At 35.6% G+C, this 15,787-nt stretch overlaps 2 protein-coding genes across 2 annotated transcripts; one reads left to right on the forward strand and one right to left on the reverse strand.

The window, feature by feature from the left end:
- The first annotated feature begins 564 nt into the window (after window positions 1-564).
- On the forward strand, window positions 565-1,359 carry LOC133848327 (ER membrane protein complex subunit 7 homolog). The gene has a single exon (XM_062283835.1). The coding sequence runs from the start codon at window positions 565-567 to the stop codon at window positions 1,357-1,359; it is 795 nt and encodes a 264-aa protein (XP_062139819.1).
- Window positions 1,360-3,037: 1,678 nt separating this feature from the next.
- LOC133839632 (protein teashirt) lies at window positions 3,038-15,558 on the reverse strand. Its single transcript, XM_062271264.1, has 3 exons — window positions 13,455-15,558; window positions 4,064-7,330; window positions 3,038-3,294 (listed from the first exon to the last, which is right to left on the reverse strand). Exons 1-2 carry the CDS (start codon window positions 13,505-13,507, stop codon window positions 4,426-4,428), a joined length of 2,958 nt encoding a protein of 985 aa, XP_062127248.1. The 5' UTR covers window positions 13,508-15,558; the 3' UTR covers window positions 3,038-3,294; window positions 4,064-4,425.
- Between the last annotated feature and the right edge of the window lie 229 nt (window positions 15,559-15,787).

Below are 15,787 nucleotides of genomic sequence, written 5' to 3' on the forward strand. Positions count from 1 at the left end.
TATAAAATTGTGCCAAATTTATTACAATTTATTATTATGCTAAGTACTTTATTAAATAAAGAATGGATAGATTAACATCGTTCATTAAGTATTTTCTTTTAAAAGAATATAATTTTTAGAGTTTTGTAGCTTGCGAATCAATGAGAAAACTATTAAAAATTAGAGTATATATATATAAAAAAAAAGAGAAATTGTTGGGATCCAATTATATACATACATAGTAACATTAATAGAAAATTTATTATTTTGTACGTATAAAAACCAATGTAATATGATTTAGATTTCAATACATTTATAAATAAGTTGAAAAATGTAGAAAACCATTAGAAAACTAAATCAAATTAAAGTAATTATTTAATAAAAGACACTGGACTTGGCTTATTCATTAGAAAAAGAATTAGAAATATAATTGATCACATTATTCACATTATTTGATTATTGATTGTATATTTATCAGAGAGTAAACCTTGCCGTAATACTCTAAAAAATTGTAGTACACATCGAGACAAAAACAATCGAGGAAAACAATTTTCCTTTCCTTGAAAAATGTTGAAAAATTTACTAATGATTTTGATGCTAAGCTATCTGCAGCAATTCTCGCTGTCTGAGGAAGTGAGTTCGCCCTTTAAACAGTTTTTCGACGAGTCAGAAAAATATATATACCAAGAGCAGAAAGAAAACTGTAACAACGACGATTTGCTGACTGCAGATGACAAAATCGGCAACGAACTTTTCCCCGAGTTTCCAGGGAAACCAACTAAAGAATTCTTCAATATCGAAGGAATTGTTTTGCCAGCTGAAGCAGAGTTGCAAGTGGATGAAAAGTGGCCCACGGATGTTCAAATTGCTGTGAATGGCGGCGAATATTTTGGGTTTGTGCGTTCAAATGGCAGTTTTGTTGTGAGTGGAGTTCCTCCAGGATCTCACATAGTAGAGGCCTATCATTCGGATATTTATATTCCTCCATTGCGTTTGGATATCTCAAGCAGAGGCAAATTCCGAGCACGCAAATTGAGTCACATTCGACCCAAGCAAGTCATTAAATTGCCTTATCCACTATATCTGAAACCCTTAAAGCGTCGCAAGTACTTTCGATTGAGGGAAACATGGAATATTATGGATTATGTGCTTAATCCGATGGTTCTTCTTATGGTTGTTCCTTTGCTGTTGATGTTGATACTGCCTCGTTTAATTAGCGATCCCGAAACCAAGCGCGAAATTGAGAATATTCAAATTCCAAAGATACCGACTGGAGTTCCCGATCTAAGCGATATGCTGACCTCTTTACTGGCGGGCAAAAAACAATCTGAGCTGCAGCAAAAAACAAGCCCAAGAAGCGCTAACAAAAAACGTAACTGAGTAGTAACGTAACGTAACGTAGTTTCATTTGTTGGCGGAAAGTAAATAATAATAATAAATATTCAAGTTGATCGTATCTTAAATTCTAAACTTATTATTCGAATTAGAACGCATCTCGACGGGTTTAAATATATTGGGTATATACAATAATAGATTCATTATTAGAAAAAAAAGTACCCAAAGAGTTTAAGGAATTTTAAAATATTGAGTAAAATTTCTAATATATGTTCCTTTATAAATTTTCAGAGCAAAGAACAATGATCTTTCAGAACAAAGATATTTCCAACCTTCATAGACAATCTACCATCTTGTTTTTCATTTTTTGATGGCGTCTTTCCCAGCTAATGATTTGTAGCTATTTTTGTCGGCTGTTTATCGAGGGTTGAAATAGTTTCTGAATTTGAGTGATTTATTACCCGCTTATGGAGGAGGTTCTTCAGAGATCTGTGAGCTATTTTAGAATTTCAAAATTAAGGGTTGGACTTAAATTATAAGAAAAATTCTTTCCATAGTTCTTCCCTTTTGCTAAATTAACTAAACATTTTCTGTTAACTTAACAGGATTTAAATGGTATAGACATTTTCTGTTAACAGTCTGAAATGTAAGACAATAGATCGAATAGGTGGCACAATTTCAAGAGAGCGCACAAATAAAGCAAAGAGAGTTTTCTATTATGCATTATACAAAATATCCTAGCATATTAAAAGCGAATGAGAGCGCGATTTTGACACGCAAGCAATTAGTGCAAAGCGAACGACAAAGGAATCGAAACGAAATGTTAGAGAAGTAATCCTAGAATTACGCACACACTCAAATGCACGCAGGTGCTGTGCAAGAAAACAGAGCGAGATAGGAACATCGATGTGTTGGTGTTGCGCATGCAAAAGAAATTGCGCACCAAACTTACATATGTATGTGCAAATTCATTAAAATAATGCAATAAAGAAATAAAAAAGCTTACCTATGATCAGACTCGGTTATTAGTCTACTTATTATCCTCAGTAAATTAAATTTCAATACCTATGAACGCAGTTGTTGTTTTACCGCCAAAAGTGCTTCGATTGGCGCTTTTTTCTAACACACACACAAATTTTCACACTTGCATTTTCCACACACTTGTAACTCACATGCTATGCACACTTCTCTTATACACTTCACTAAACAAAAAATACAAAAAAAACACATTTCTTTTATTTAAACATATTTAATCTCACAGAAATTAAAAACTAAATGCACACTCAATTTTTTCGGCAGTCTAAAAAGGCGACGCGTTGCTTGATGACTAAATGAAACGCCGTTGAGTGCTAAGCGCTAGTGAAAAAAGCTCTCTTTGCAGCTTCAAAAAGTAACGTAGATTCAAAGAGTAATTAAGTGATGCTCTCTTTGGAATGCGGTCGAGGATAGCGAAGAGAGCAACTATTTTACATGTCTGTCATACATTTCATCATGAAACTTTCTTGTGTGTTGTCTTCTTGTACATTGTTGTTGTGTGCCGCAAATGAAATAAATCCCTTTTGGAACCTGCAGTAAAATTTCCCCTGCTGTAATAAAAAATTTCCCTTCCACCCAAAGTCGAAAAGTAGTAATCGCATTTTATAAATTCAATAAAAGTCGGTTTATTTTGATCACAATGATTCATTATTTTTTTTTTCCAAATTTCATTCTATTTGCCCAGGCATTTGGCAGCCCTGAGAAGGGCTTTTGCTTCCAATTGTATTTTTTTCATACTTTGTTTTAACTTTTTTAGTTTTTTTTTTTTTTTTAGCTATTTTCAATTTGTCTTTAGTTTACAATGTTTTTTTTTTTTAATATGTTCATGTTGGTTACTTGGGCAAAGGACCCCAAAAAGAAAACGTTACAGATTGCAAAGCCAAATATTCAGCGCAGCGTAGCCAAAGTCTTTCAAGGATGTCTATTGCGGCGCAGCTGAGAATCCTGCAAAGAAGATAGGAAATTTATAGAGTTAGATAGGTATTTTTAACAAACAAGATATAGAATAAACTATTTTTATTATTAACAATTTTATAGATCCTTTCCATTAGTCAACAAAATTTATAATATCCTAGAATACTCCTTAAAAAATAAACCATTTTGAAAAGTTTTGTGTTATCTCAATAAATTTTTTTTTATGAAGAAAAAAGGTTCACAAAGTACATATTAAAGAAATATTAGTCTTTTAAATTTTGTATATTTTGTTTATCTTCAATTTGGTTTATTTAAACAAATATAATTTAGAAACATTAATTTTTTAAAACGTAAGCTGTGATCTTTTATTCTTTTATAAAAAAAATAAATGTAATTTAATTTAAAGCAAAAGCTCTACAAATTTTTAATACAGTTTTCTTTTCCATAATACTCGTCTTTAAAAAATAAGTAATATTGGAGATTTCTATGTTATCTTTGTTATTTTATTTCTTGAGATCTATAATAAGAATTTAGAATTCCTTATGAATGCACAATTGTCATTTAACATAATTTAGAAACGCTCAACATTTTCCTTAGATTTATTATTTTTTTGTTTAATATTTTTTTTAAATCTATAACTTCTATTAGCTATGTCTGGTATCTATATATATTTTTAAAAAATTCTCAACATTTTCCTCATATTTTATTTCCTAGTTTTCTTTATTTTTTTTAGATCTATTACTTTTATTAGATATCTCTGGTATCTTTTAATCTTTTTTAAATTGTCTCAGATATTTACCTTGAAAAAGTCGGCCCATTTGCTCTGGCTGAAGGTGGGCGTGGCGCACAATAATGCCGAACGGATTGGCGACGATCAATCCGAAACTGAGCTGAAGATGGAGCTGCAGCGGATGTCTGTCTGTCGGTCTGTCTCAGCGTCTCGTCTATCAAAACATTAACGCTCTGACTTGATGATGAGCTGAGCTGAGTTGGCGCCTTTTGTTTGTGAAGAGAAAGGCGACGGCGACGACGACGGCGGCGGCGTGTGTGGCAAACAAAAAGGTTGACAAAAAATCGTATTTTTTTGTGTGTTTCGACGAACGAACGAAAAATTAGATTCGGTGGCAAATTCTGTGGCATTTGCGCCCCACATTTTGCATTTTAAGCGCAGCGGCAGCGTCTCCTTCTCTCTTTAGGCCGTCTTCTCTCTTTCTTGACGCAAAACTGACGCAACGCCGCCAACGAATTGCTGCTGGCGCTTAGATTTTCCGGTGCCGCAGCGTCCGCAACCGTTGTGGCGCCACCAACTGCGGCAGCTGCAGCAGCAGCAGCAAGTTTAGCCCTCGTATTTGCACCTGAGTTGCCGCTGCTGCTGCCCAGGGAATCAAACATGGAAGACAAAGCATTCAACGAGTCGCTGGGATAAGTTCCTGCTCCTGATCCCGATCCCGATTTCTTTAGCTCTTGGCTGCTGCCGTGACTCGAAGCTGGACTCTTGGGCGTGGCCGAGCGTTGACTGTCCGCTGGACTTCGAGGCGCTGGCGACGATTTGGCTGAAGCATTATTGTTGTTATTCGTGTTGTTGTTGTTGTTATTGTTGTAGCTGCCATTGAGCAGCGGCTGCTCAGGTTCCGTTTTCGCCGGCGTTGCATCCATGTTGTTATCCTGCGGCTCATCGCTGAGCTCTGACTTGATGTCCGCTTCGTTTAGTTCTTGCTTAATGGGAGTTTCAGTTGTGGCTGCTGCTGTTGCTGAACTGGTTGCTGCTGCCACAGCTGGTTGCTGCTTCTCGGGAGTGGGCGCCTCTAAGCGGGGACGCGCCTCGGCGCTGCATTCGCTGCCGCTGCGCTCGCTGCTCGTGTAGCGATAATGCTGATAATACGGATCATTTGTGTCAATCAGGGGTTTATTGTAGTCCACGGTCTCATCGATGCCGAGACGCTTCAGAATGCTGCTGGCCACGGGGGAAGTGTTCTTCGTGCTGGAATTCGAGGGACTGCTTGCGGGGAGACTGGCATGACGCGGGGGCGTGTCAAAGCTGGTGGTAAACATTTGCTCAATGGCACTCAACACCGAGCTGCTTCCACCCGCTGCATTTGCTTTTCCCGCCACGGTTGTAGCTCCATTCTTCTCCAGTTCGGGACTTTTATTCTTCGCCAACAACTGCGCGGCTTTGGCAATTTCCTCGGGGGATTTCACACCCGTTATGTATTGCCTCATGCGCTCGGCAAATAAAGCTGCCTCTGACTTTTCTGATTTGCCCACTGCGGCTGCTTTCTCGAGCAAAGGTTCCTCAGGGTTTGCTTTCAACTCCAACAACTTCCTAACTGGAAGAGATTTCTCTCGCTTCTTGGGCGCTGGTCGCTTTCTAGCGCCTGCGGATTGCAACAATGGCTCGGCGTAATGATTATTTTTGGCCATGTGATTACTGAGATCACCGAGAGAGCTGAAGGCCTTGTCGCACACTTTGCACGTGAGCACCGCAGATAAAGTGCGACTCTCCTCGGAACTCAGACTGTTCTGAGTGCTGTCCTTGCCGTGTTCGTTGGCACTCGAAGCTCCTCCGGACTTGATGTTGATGCTTTGCTCCTGGGACAGGATGTTTGTGTAATGCTGTGTCTCCTGCATGTGTTTGGTCATTTCGCCCAACGATCGGAAACTTTCCCCGCACCTCATGCACTTCAAGATCTGCATCGCTTGCTCCACGCCTTTGCCCAACCAAACGTTTTGACCGCGCACCAATTTTCGGGGCAACGGCGTCGGAGGATCGCCGCGGTATTGAAAAGCGTTTTTCACATTCGCCGAGGGGGAATTTCCCTGCGATTTGCGCTGTTGCTGCTGCTGTTGATGATGATGCGGTGGCTGCTGATGTGACTGATGTTGCTGCTGATGATGTTGCTGCTGTTGCTGCTGCTGGTGATGTTGTTGCTGCTGTTGGTTGCTCGGCAAGTTGCCAAAGGGCGGCACATTGACACCGCAATGTTTGCTGTCCTTCATGTGCGTGGTGAGGGCCTCGAGGGTGGGGAAGCTCTGCTTGCACCACACGCAACGAAACACGGAGCTGGCCACACCTTTGTTCTGCCAATGCGATTGCCAAATGTTGTGACGTGCTTTGGTCACACTGCCACCCGAAGTTGGCGTCGTTGCCGTCGCACCGGATTCGTTATTATTATTACTACTATTGTTATTATTACTATTATTTTGACTTTGGCTCGCTGGACTTTTCGCTGGCGGCGCTGCAGCTGCTTGTTGGGTTGTCTTTTGACCTCCGGACTTTTCCTTGCCCTTGACTATATCCGACATCTTCTCCAACGGATCGACAACCAAATCATTCTTGCCATTCCAATCGGGAAATTGCCCAGCACGGAAAATATTCGCCGCTGCCACTGCGGCCAAATAAGGATTCACACCAGGCAGCAAGGGATTTGTGGCCGCAGGATTTGCCGGCGGACTGTCGGATTTAAACATTTTCTTCACCTGTATTTGGCCAATGTTCGAATTCGAGTTCGACTCGCTGCTGTCGTGACTGCGCTTCCGTGTGCCCACCGACAAATCAAGCGGATTGTTGGCTCCATCATCGAACTCTTCCTCTTCTTCGGAAGCCACGGGCTCTGCAGATTCCGCTCGCGCATAGAGATTAGTGCGAAAATCGAGTGCCTCCGAGTGGCTGCTCGACGAGGCGGTGGGCGATGCTTGAGGCGGCAGCTTGAACGGCGCCGCCGCTTCGCTGGGCAGCGGCAACGGTAGGCGGGGTCCGGCAGCAGCTGCCGCTGCCAATGGAAAGCCATATTGTTGTGCCGCGGCGGCGACCATGTGCAGGTAAGCCTCCATGGAGGAGGGTTGGGCGGGCAGCGTTTGCGGCACAGCCGGGAATGTGCTGGAGTGTTGATGCAGGGCTGAGGTGGAGGGCAGCGCAACGCCGCCGCCGACGCCGCCAACGTTGGCGCCGGACAGATTCGCCGCCTCACGTTGGGCGCCATTGTCCGAGGAATTGGAGTCGTGGGAGGGGCAACGCTCGCTCGAGTTGGCCGATTCCGTGGAGCGGGGACGTGCTGTGGGCAGGGCGCTAGAGAGAATGAAAGAGAGGGGAAGAGAACGGCTTAGTTTGGTTACGATATTAAGGAAATTACTAAACTAACAAGTAAGAATAAGTATTATCTATTTAATATGATGATTAATATACTGAAAAACACTTAAAAATACTAAGTACATATCAATTTGGTATATTAAATATACTGGTATGAATATTTGGTATATTGAATATACTGAAATGTGTATATGCATTTTATGTATTGAATATACTGAAATATATATTTGATATATTGAATATGTCGATATGTATATTTGGTATAATCAATATACTGAAACGTGTATTTGGTATATTGAATATACTGAAAAGTATATTTGGTATATTGAATATACAGATATGTATATATGTTTTCATGAATATACCGAAATGTATGTTTAGTATATTGTTATACTAATACATTCAAAATATACCATATAACCTTTTTTGAGAAATCAAATTATTTTTTTTAATAACTTTTAAGATTTTTAAATGATTGCAATAAATTGTATACAAATGTATTTCAATTATCCGTCTAATCTTGAAATGTAATCATTTGATTAAATTACTAAAGTTTATATATAAATATAATTATTCTTTCATCGACCAATAAAATTGTCATTCAATATACAGGATTAATCCAAAGCTAAAAACTTTCTAGATTAAAGTCTAATAATGTGCTTTAAACTAAAAAATGTTTTATTCAAAATGAAATCAATCAAATAACACAACTCTATAATAAGTATATTTGGTATTTTCTTTGATTCATAAAATGGTTTGTGAATATAGTTTATAAGCTTTTGAATAATTCATTGGTTTCTAAGAATAATTTGTAATAAATTCCAACATTTTACCTAATTTCTTGAAACTTGATTAATTGATTAAATAACTTCAGCTACTCTTTCCATTTTCTGAAATTTTTAATGAACAAAGTTTCATTTTTAAAAAGTAAGCTGTTTCTAGAATTTTTTCTTTCATGAATAATATTTATTTTTATGAAATTATTGAACCATTAATGAGTTATACACGACAGGCCCGCATGTGTGACCTACATGGTTACTTTATCGGCAGATTAAGTTAATTTCGTGACCGTTTATAACGCCCCATGAGAATCATAAATAGCGCTAATTATACGTGCATCTAAATATAGAATTAATCATGTGATTAAGCGCGTAATCAGAAGGAATGCAAAGGAAAAGCAGTTAGAGCGAGATGGCAGAATATACTTTTTTTGCACAGCTTGTTGTCTCGCTTACGCGCTGTGATAAAAAACATAAAATGTCGTAGATCATTAGTGAAAGCTTTTGAAGAGACTTTCACGCAGATAAGCTGATAGTTAATCGTGAAATCTGAAGACTTTATTGCCTCCACAAATATATATATTAAATACATATGTGTGTGTGTGTGCGTGCATGTGTGTGTGTGCAACAAGAGCACAAGTGGCACAACAATGGCAACAATATGAAACATATGTCAACATTTCATTTGTTATTCAAATCTAACAAACGACGGCGCCATAAACCAAAACGAAACTGTGGCCAGCTGTTTGAAATACCGCCCCGCCCCCTCTTTATACTCCCCTCTCCCTTGTTCATTATTAAGGCTGACAAGTTTTGCTCGTAAAAATCGTTAAAATCGGACTAGAGTATGCATATTTTTGGAACAATGGCGTTTAATTCGAAAAAACTGCGCAAACTGCGAGCGTGAATTATGATCGAAGCTCATCATCATCATCATCAACGTGATTATCAAAGATCTCTCTCATCTCATTTATCTATCTATCTTTTTGTCTGTGTATCTTTGCTCATAAAACTCAAGCCATGCGACATCAATTTTTGCATAAATTACGTATTCTTTCCATCGCAAACATTATTATTGCAGCGTCTCTCATAATTTATAAACTATTCCATAGGTTTTATTTCCTTAAATATTTTTCTTCTCTTTTATCACTTTTTGTGGTTGACTTTCGAAATGTAACAATTTCAATTTTTTGCTTATATTTATTAATTTTTTTTTTATCGTGGGTGTCATTTTGGGTTTTTTTTTGTAAGAGTGATGACAAGCTGTTAACTTTGCCCGGAAATGGCAAAAAAAAAATATAAATATCAAAGCTCAATCAATAATAAACTGACGGATTATGACTTGATTCATTGGAAATCAACAGCATCAAAGTTGACAAGAATTATGGCTGCTTTGCTATATAAGTATTTTTAATGATATGTGAGTAATGCAATTAGTCAGCAGAATAAACTAGCAAAATAGTTTCTACTAAGGGGAAATTGTAAACTGTTTATAAGGCAGCACATTTAAATCTTAAGATTAATACAACACAAATATATATATACTAAATTAACCAACAAGATTCTGAGTAATAATCATTTAAGTAATATTACAAACTAGTCAGCAGAATAAACTGTCAATATTGTTTAACTAAGGGGAAAGTTTAAACTGTTTATAAGGTAGCAAATTTAAAGCTAATGATTAATATAAAAAATGGAATGGAATTTAACAAAAAGATTTGGAGTAATATACATTAAAGTTAAACCATTAATTAGTTACACCAAGTTTTTAAATTATTATAAGAAGTACAAATGGAAGTTTCATTGATTGAACTCTGAATTTAAGTAAATATCAATAAAGCAATTACCGCAACCAAATCTAATTATAACACTGCAAGACATCTTGTTTATAAAAATAATTTGGCATATACTATATTAAATAAACTGGATTATAAATGCTTTGTTATTTGGCTTCTAAATTAGATTCGGCGCTAAGTGCACAAAATTTAAACAAAATTGAATAAAAACGTAGAACAAGTTAATTTCCAAAAAGATTTAAGTCAAAAAGACTAATTGAAGGCAAATTGTTATTAAAAGTTTTACATTCGATGCAAAGATTGAAGTGCAATAATAAATGTAAAATATTTGCAAGTTTTTCGCTTTTAAATAAAAATATGAAATATGAAACTAATAAAATTAGATATCTGGCTTTTAAACATCACATTATCATGTTTAAATACAAAACAATCACTCTTTAAAATTTTATTCGAATTTAATAAAAGAGGGAACAAGTTAGTGATAAGAAGAGTAAAGTAAAATAATAAATGGAAGCATTTGTCATTAAAAATGTTACAATTAAAGTACATAAAAACATCTTAATGATATGAATATTTAAGTAAAATGATAAATAATAAATTTAAAACTAATGAAATTAAATTCCTAGCTTTTTAACTACACATTTTCATGCATCAAGTTTAACTTCAAAGCGATCACTCAATCTTTTGCTTCCCCTGGCATTAACTTGTTCGCAGTAAAACCATTTGATGGATAGTCCCGCAAATATTGATGACTTTTGGTGATATGGTGGAAATGTGAATCATATTTAATCTAAACACCTTTCGCTCACACACAAAATGCTAACTTGAGTTTAACTATGCGCAGTTGGGGCTAATTGGATTTACAGATTGCAAATTGCGATTAAGACCCCGCATATAAACATTTCTGTTTTTTTTTTTGCGATTCCAACAACGAGTTTTGAGCTAGGCAGCAATCATAATATGCAATCTTGTTATTTGATGAAGCTTAAATCAAATGAATGATTTATACGCAGGTTAATTACTCGTTTGCAATTGTCTCATTAATAAACAAAATAGTTGAACGATATATCTAGATATATATGTATATATATATGCCAGATAAATGCGACTTGCACATTGCATGACTAATCCCAAAGGGGCATAAAACTAAATGTTACTACACCACCCCAAAAAAGATTTTCGACCTTCCCTCGACTGCAAATTGCGCGCATAAATCTTTTAGTAATAGGCACACACACATAAAGATACACAGATACTCAAGCGAGAGATACAAAGATACTCGCCCACGAAAATTTTGATTTTTGGTGCTCGAAGAAATCTTTTTCTCTTCTTCTTCTTTGCTCTCGCTGATGATTTATTCATCATTGGAAAATCGATGCAAGATTGAGATTTAAGAAAACTATGAAAAAATTTGTCGCCAAGCATTTAAAAAAACTCGTTTTTTGCAACGAGTTTGAATCGCTAAGCGATAATTATGAACGAGTTTGATCAACTTTATAGAACGAAACTTTATGATAAGACTTGAGATAAATCAATGTCAATTTGCTGTGGGTGTCTCTCTCTCTCTCTTTCTCATGCTCTCTCGCTCTCTTCATATACTATATCTGAAAACGAAAATTTATAACGACAGGTGCTCAAAATTTCGTCAGATTTATTTTGATATCGATTATGCAAAAAAAACAAATCGAAAAAACCAAAATCAAGAGCAATAATTTTATGGATTACCAAAAAAATACGTTCTCTGATTAACCAGTTTGATTTGACGGATATCTATATATGTATATATATATGTTTATATATCTGCCCCCAAAAACCAGTTTAGCATTTTTAAAGCAAGTACAATTGCCACAATTTAGTCGCAACAAGTATTAGATTAGAATCTTCTATGTTTGCATTTTTTGTTTCTTTCTGTCATTAATTGATAATATTGCAAGCAATATTTATTTATTGATTACAAGCTGCCTGAGCATTGTGTACATCACAATTAAATTCGTATAAAAAAATATGTGTGTCTAGACTGTAAACTGAAATCAACAAGTCGCAAATCAAATGATAACTAAAGGCCACAATCGATTCAATTATGCCAACATATCTTTGAAAGGGAAAGAAAAAAAAAACACACAACACACACACACACATAAATAGCAATCGATTAAATTGAGTTCTAACAGCTTCATTATAGCTTTAAGTGGCAGCCAAGCGAGTCAGTGATACAATTAAATTATTAACGCCATGAGCTAAGAACATTTTACGTACTAGATTACCAAATTGTTAAACAGATTATCACTTTGTTTTTTTGGTATATTAAATTCAATTTTATATTTATGTTTTTTTCTCATATTTTCCATCTGTTATCTATACTAAGCAGATTATCAGTTTTTTGCTTTTTGTTCATATTTTTCATATCTTAAACCTGTTAAATATAAATTGTGATTTGGGCTTTTACAAAATATATAAAATGCCGCAACACACTAATAATACTACTTTGTACTGTATATTGGCATACAAAAAATACTTTATGGTATATCTTTACTATATTAAAGACACTTTTAAATATTTCAATGTCACTGCTTATAACTTTTTTTATTCTGCATTCGACTATCTATGTTTATGATTTTCTCATATCTTCAATTTGTTAGAAATATATTTTGAGATTGTATCTTTGGCCTATGACAAAACATATAAAATACCGCATCATACTAATAATGCGCTTTTCTACTGTGTATGTCATAATATACTATATCTTTAATTTATTAAAGACTTTTTTCCGTTCATATATTTGATATATTTAATATGTTAATATATAAATCTGTTATATATATTAAATATTTTAAGATTGTATCTTTAAAATATGATACTAATTTCTACTATGTATGCCAAAATATACTGAATGGCATATAGTTAATATGTTAAAGCAACTTTTTTATACTTTTTGTTATATTATTTCCTGTAAAACCTTTTTCTATTAACTTTAATATCTCTAAAAACTAAAATTTCGTTGATATATTTTGATTATTCTTATTTATCTATAAAAAAACTATAAAGAATACTTTTTGTTCGCTTTTTATAAACTGTATACAAATTTATTAAATAAATACTAGAACTAATACTTTTTGGCCACTTTTAATGAACTGTAAATATTCTCTTACATTGTTATGCTAAATATTCTATTATTATAAAACTTTATAAGGTGAAAAAAGCAAGTTAAAGCAGCTTAACTCATTGTTGAACTATTGAAAGACTCCCACTAAATTTGAATATAACTTTTTGTTATATCATACATTTCTTTCTTAAATATCTCAACTATATTTTTTCTTTTTAATTAATTTAATTATAATTTAATTATTAAAGATATGAATATAACTTTTTGTTAACCCATAAATTTCATTCTTAAAATATCTTTCTTTTTTAAATATCTCAATTTCTTTCTAAAATACCTTAACTATACTTTATGCCTCACATATTATAATTATTGAAAATTAGATTCTTGATTTATTTTCTATAATATCATAATTATTAAAAACTTACCCGGCATTTAGCGCCTGTCTGTAGATCTCGAGCATCAGCGCCTCGTGCAACATTTTCAGATTTTGCTGAATTTTGTCGGGTTTATTTTAAAGATGAAAATTGGTTTTTAAATTTGTGTAAATTGTGGGTGGAGTTTTCACACTGTGTAAATTGAACTTAATTTTAATTTGACACAATTCATATAATTTGTAATAATGATTTCTTTTCTCTTCTGTTTTTTTTTTGTTTTGCACTTGGTACGTTGAATTTTTAGCGTTTGAGCTGCGTATAACTTGTGTGTTAAATAGTGTAATTTTTACTTTGTTAATTATATTATTTAATATTTATAGTTTCGTATATATTTTGTATAATATGGTTTTTGTTTTTTGTTTTTGCTTTATTCATATGGCAGACAGAAAATTTTTTATGTTTAATATTTTGTAGGTAATTTAAGTGTAATTTGTATTTATGTTTAATTTAATAATTGCATTTGAATCGTATACTTCGTTTGAATTTTTTGTGTTTGTTTTGTTTTAAGTAACTTTATTTAAGTTTTTGTTTTTTGTATTTTGTATTTGGTGAGCAAAATATTGTTAAATATAAATATTTGTATTTTTCGTATTTGTATTTTTAATAAATATATTTATTTGTTGTTTGTTTTACGTATACTTTTGTTGAACCATTTGTTGTTGTTTGTTGTTTTGTAGTTTCAAGTTTTGCTTGTTTATTTTGTTGTTGTTGTTTTCAGTCTTAATTAAACATTTCACGTGTAATTTTCATTGTTAATTTCTCAGCTTCTTTTTGTGTTTTTTCTTTGACTAGATATGCTGCATAAAACATAATAAATTAATTTCTTAATTTTTGCATAATTTTATGCATTTTATTTGTTTTAATATTTTTTATTTTTTTGTATCACACTTAATTGAATTTCTTTTGCCGCTGTTGTTTTTCTTGTTGTATATTCAGAACACGCGTCGCTCGCTTTTGCCTTTGCATGTATGTGTGTGTACGAGTGAGTGTTGTTGTTGTTGCTGCTGCTCTTTTTTCTGTTTCTTTTTGTTTTGTTGTTGTGTGTGTGTTTTGGTTGCGGTTCATCCGGATTCCGTCGTTACTCGTTTGAGAGTCGAACAGCGAATGAATGTGTCGGCGTTGCCGTGTCGTCACTGGCTGCGTCGCTGCTGCTGCTTCTTCCTCTTCAACAATGTGTGTGTGTGTGCGAGCGCTTCTTCTTCTTCTTCTGTCTCTGCTGCGTCGCGTCGCGTCGGCTGTCAAACTGATTCAGTCAAGAATCAGACACAAACAACAACAATGCGCCGTTGCGTTGTGCGTTGCGTTTGTTCTGCTGCTGTTGCTGCTGCTGCGCTGCTTTAGCTTTGCTTTGCTGATTGATACCAAAAAAATGAAGTTCAAAGCGCGGTGGCAGCGACGCGCACGTTTCGTTTCGTTACGTTTCGTTTCGTTTTGGGGAGCCTGGAAGCTGCGTTGGCGGCTGCTGTTCTTCTTCTTCTTCTTGCTGTTGTTGTTGTCGCTTTGCTGTTGCTTTTTGACGAGAGTTGGACTTGAAACACGACGCTGACAACGACGATGTGACGAACACGATGACGACAACGACAACAACGACGACGACGACGACGACGTTCGTTAACACGAAGCGCGCGTTTGGCGACGGCAATTTCTGATTCGATTGCGTTAAGCGACGGCGCAACGCAATGCGCAGTTGTTGTTGTAGTGTTTGTGTTTGGCGCCCCCCACCAAAATAACGCGACGTCGACAGCGCAGCGTGTTGATTACTTTGCTGCTTGCTTGCTTTCTTTCCTTCTTTTTTTTTGTTTGTGTGTATTGTTGTACTGTGCGTATGTTTTGTTTCTCCTCCTCCCCCAAAGTGAGTGTGTGACGACTGTGATTAAATGTGCTGCTGTCTCGCTCACGCACGCTGACAGCGCAGTTGGCGTCTGTGCTAATTAATTACAAACGACGGCGACGGCAACACCCGCGATTCTGTCCACGCGCTTTTTCGTGTTACCCTTTTCTTATTGTTTCTTTTGTTTTTTACGTACTACGTGTGTTTGCTGCAGAGCTTTTCGAACATGATCGTTCGCTGCAAAGGTCTGTTGTTGACTGAAAATGTGGCGCGCTGCTGCCGGCCGACGAGAGCTGACAGTGTGAGAGAGCGAGAGCGAAAGAGCATGAGGGAGAGAGCGCGAGGCAAAGAGACAGAGAGAGAGAGCGTGCGCATGGCTGTTATTTCCCCTTTGCACACACCAATTGGGATTGCAATAAATCTTGTTTATGTTTTTGCTGCCAGCGAACAATATGGAAACGAAACACAGAGAGCGCAGGGGAAAATTACGCTC

The sequence above is a fragment of the Drosophila sulfurigaster genome, chromosome 2L, assembly GCF_023558435.1.
Source record: "Drosophila sulfurigaster albostrigata strain 15112-1811.04 chromosome 2L, ASM2355843v2, whole genome shotgun sequence".
Taxonomy (NCBI): domain Eukaryota; kingdom Metazoa; phylum Arthropoda; class Insecta; order Diptera; family Drosophilidae; genus Drosophila; species Drosophila sulfurigaster.

Excerpts from the sequence above, each read along its gene's own strand:
- LOC133848327 (XM_062283835.1), top strand. The coding sequence starts at position 565 with ATGATTTTGATGCTAAGCTATCTGCAGCAATTCTCGCTGTCTGAGGAA.
- LOC133839632 (XM_062271264.1), bottom strand. The coding sequence starts at position 13,507 with ATGTTGCACGAGGCGCTGATGCTCGAGATCTACAGACAGGCGCTAAAT. Across the intron at positions 7,331-13,454 it reads AGACAGGCGCTAAATGCCGG|CGCCCTGCCCACAGCACGTC; the intron begins GTAAGTTTTTAA and ends CATTCTCTCTAG.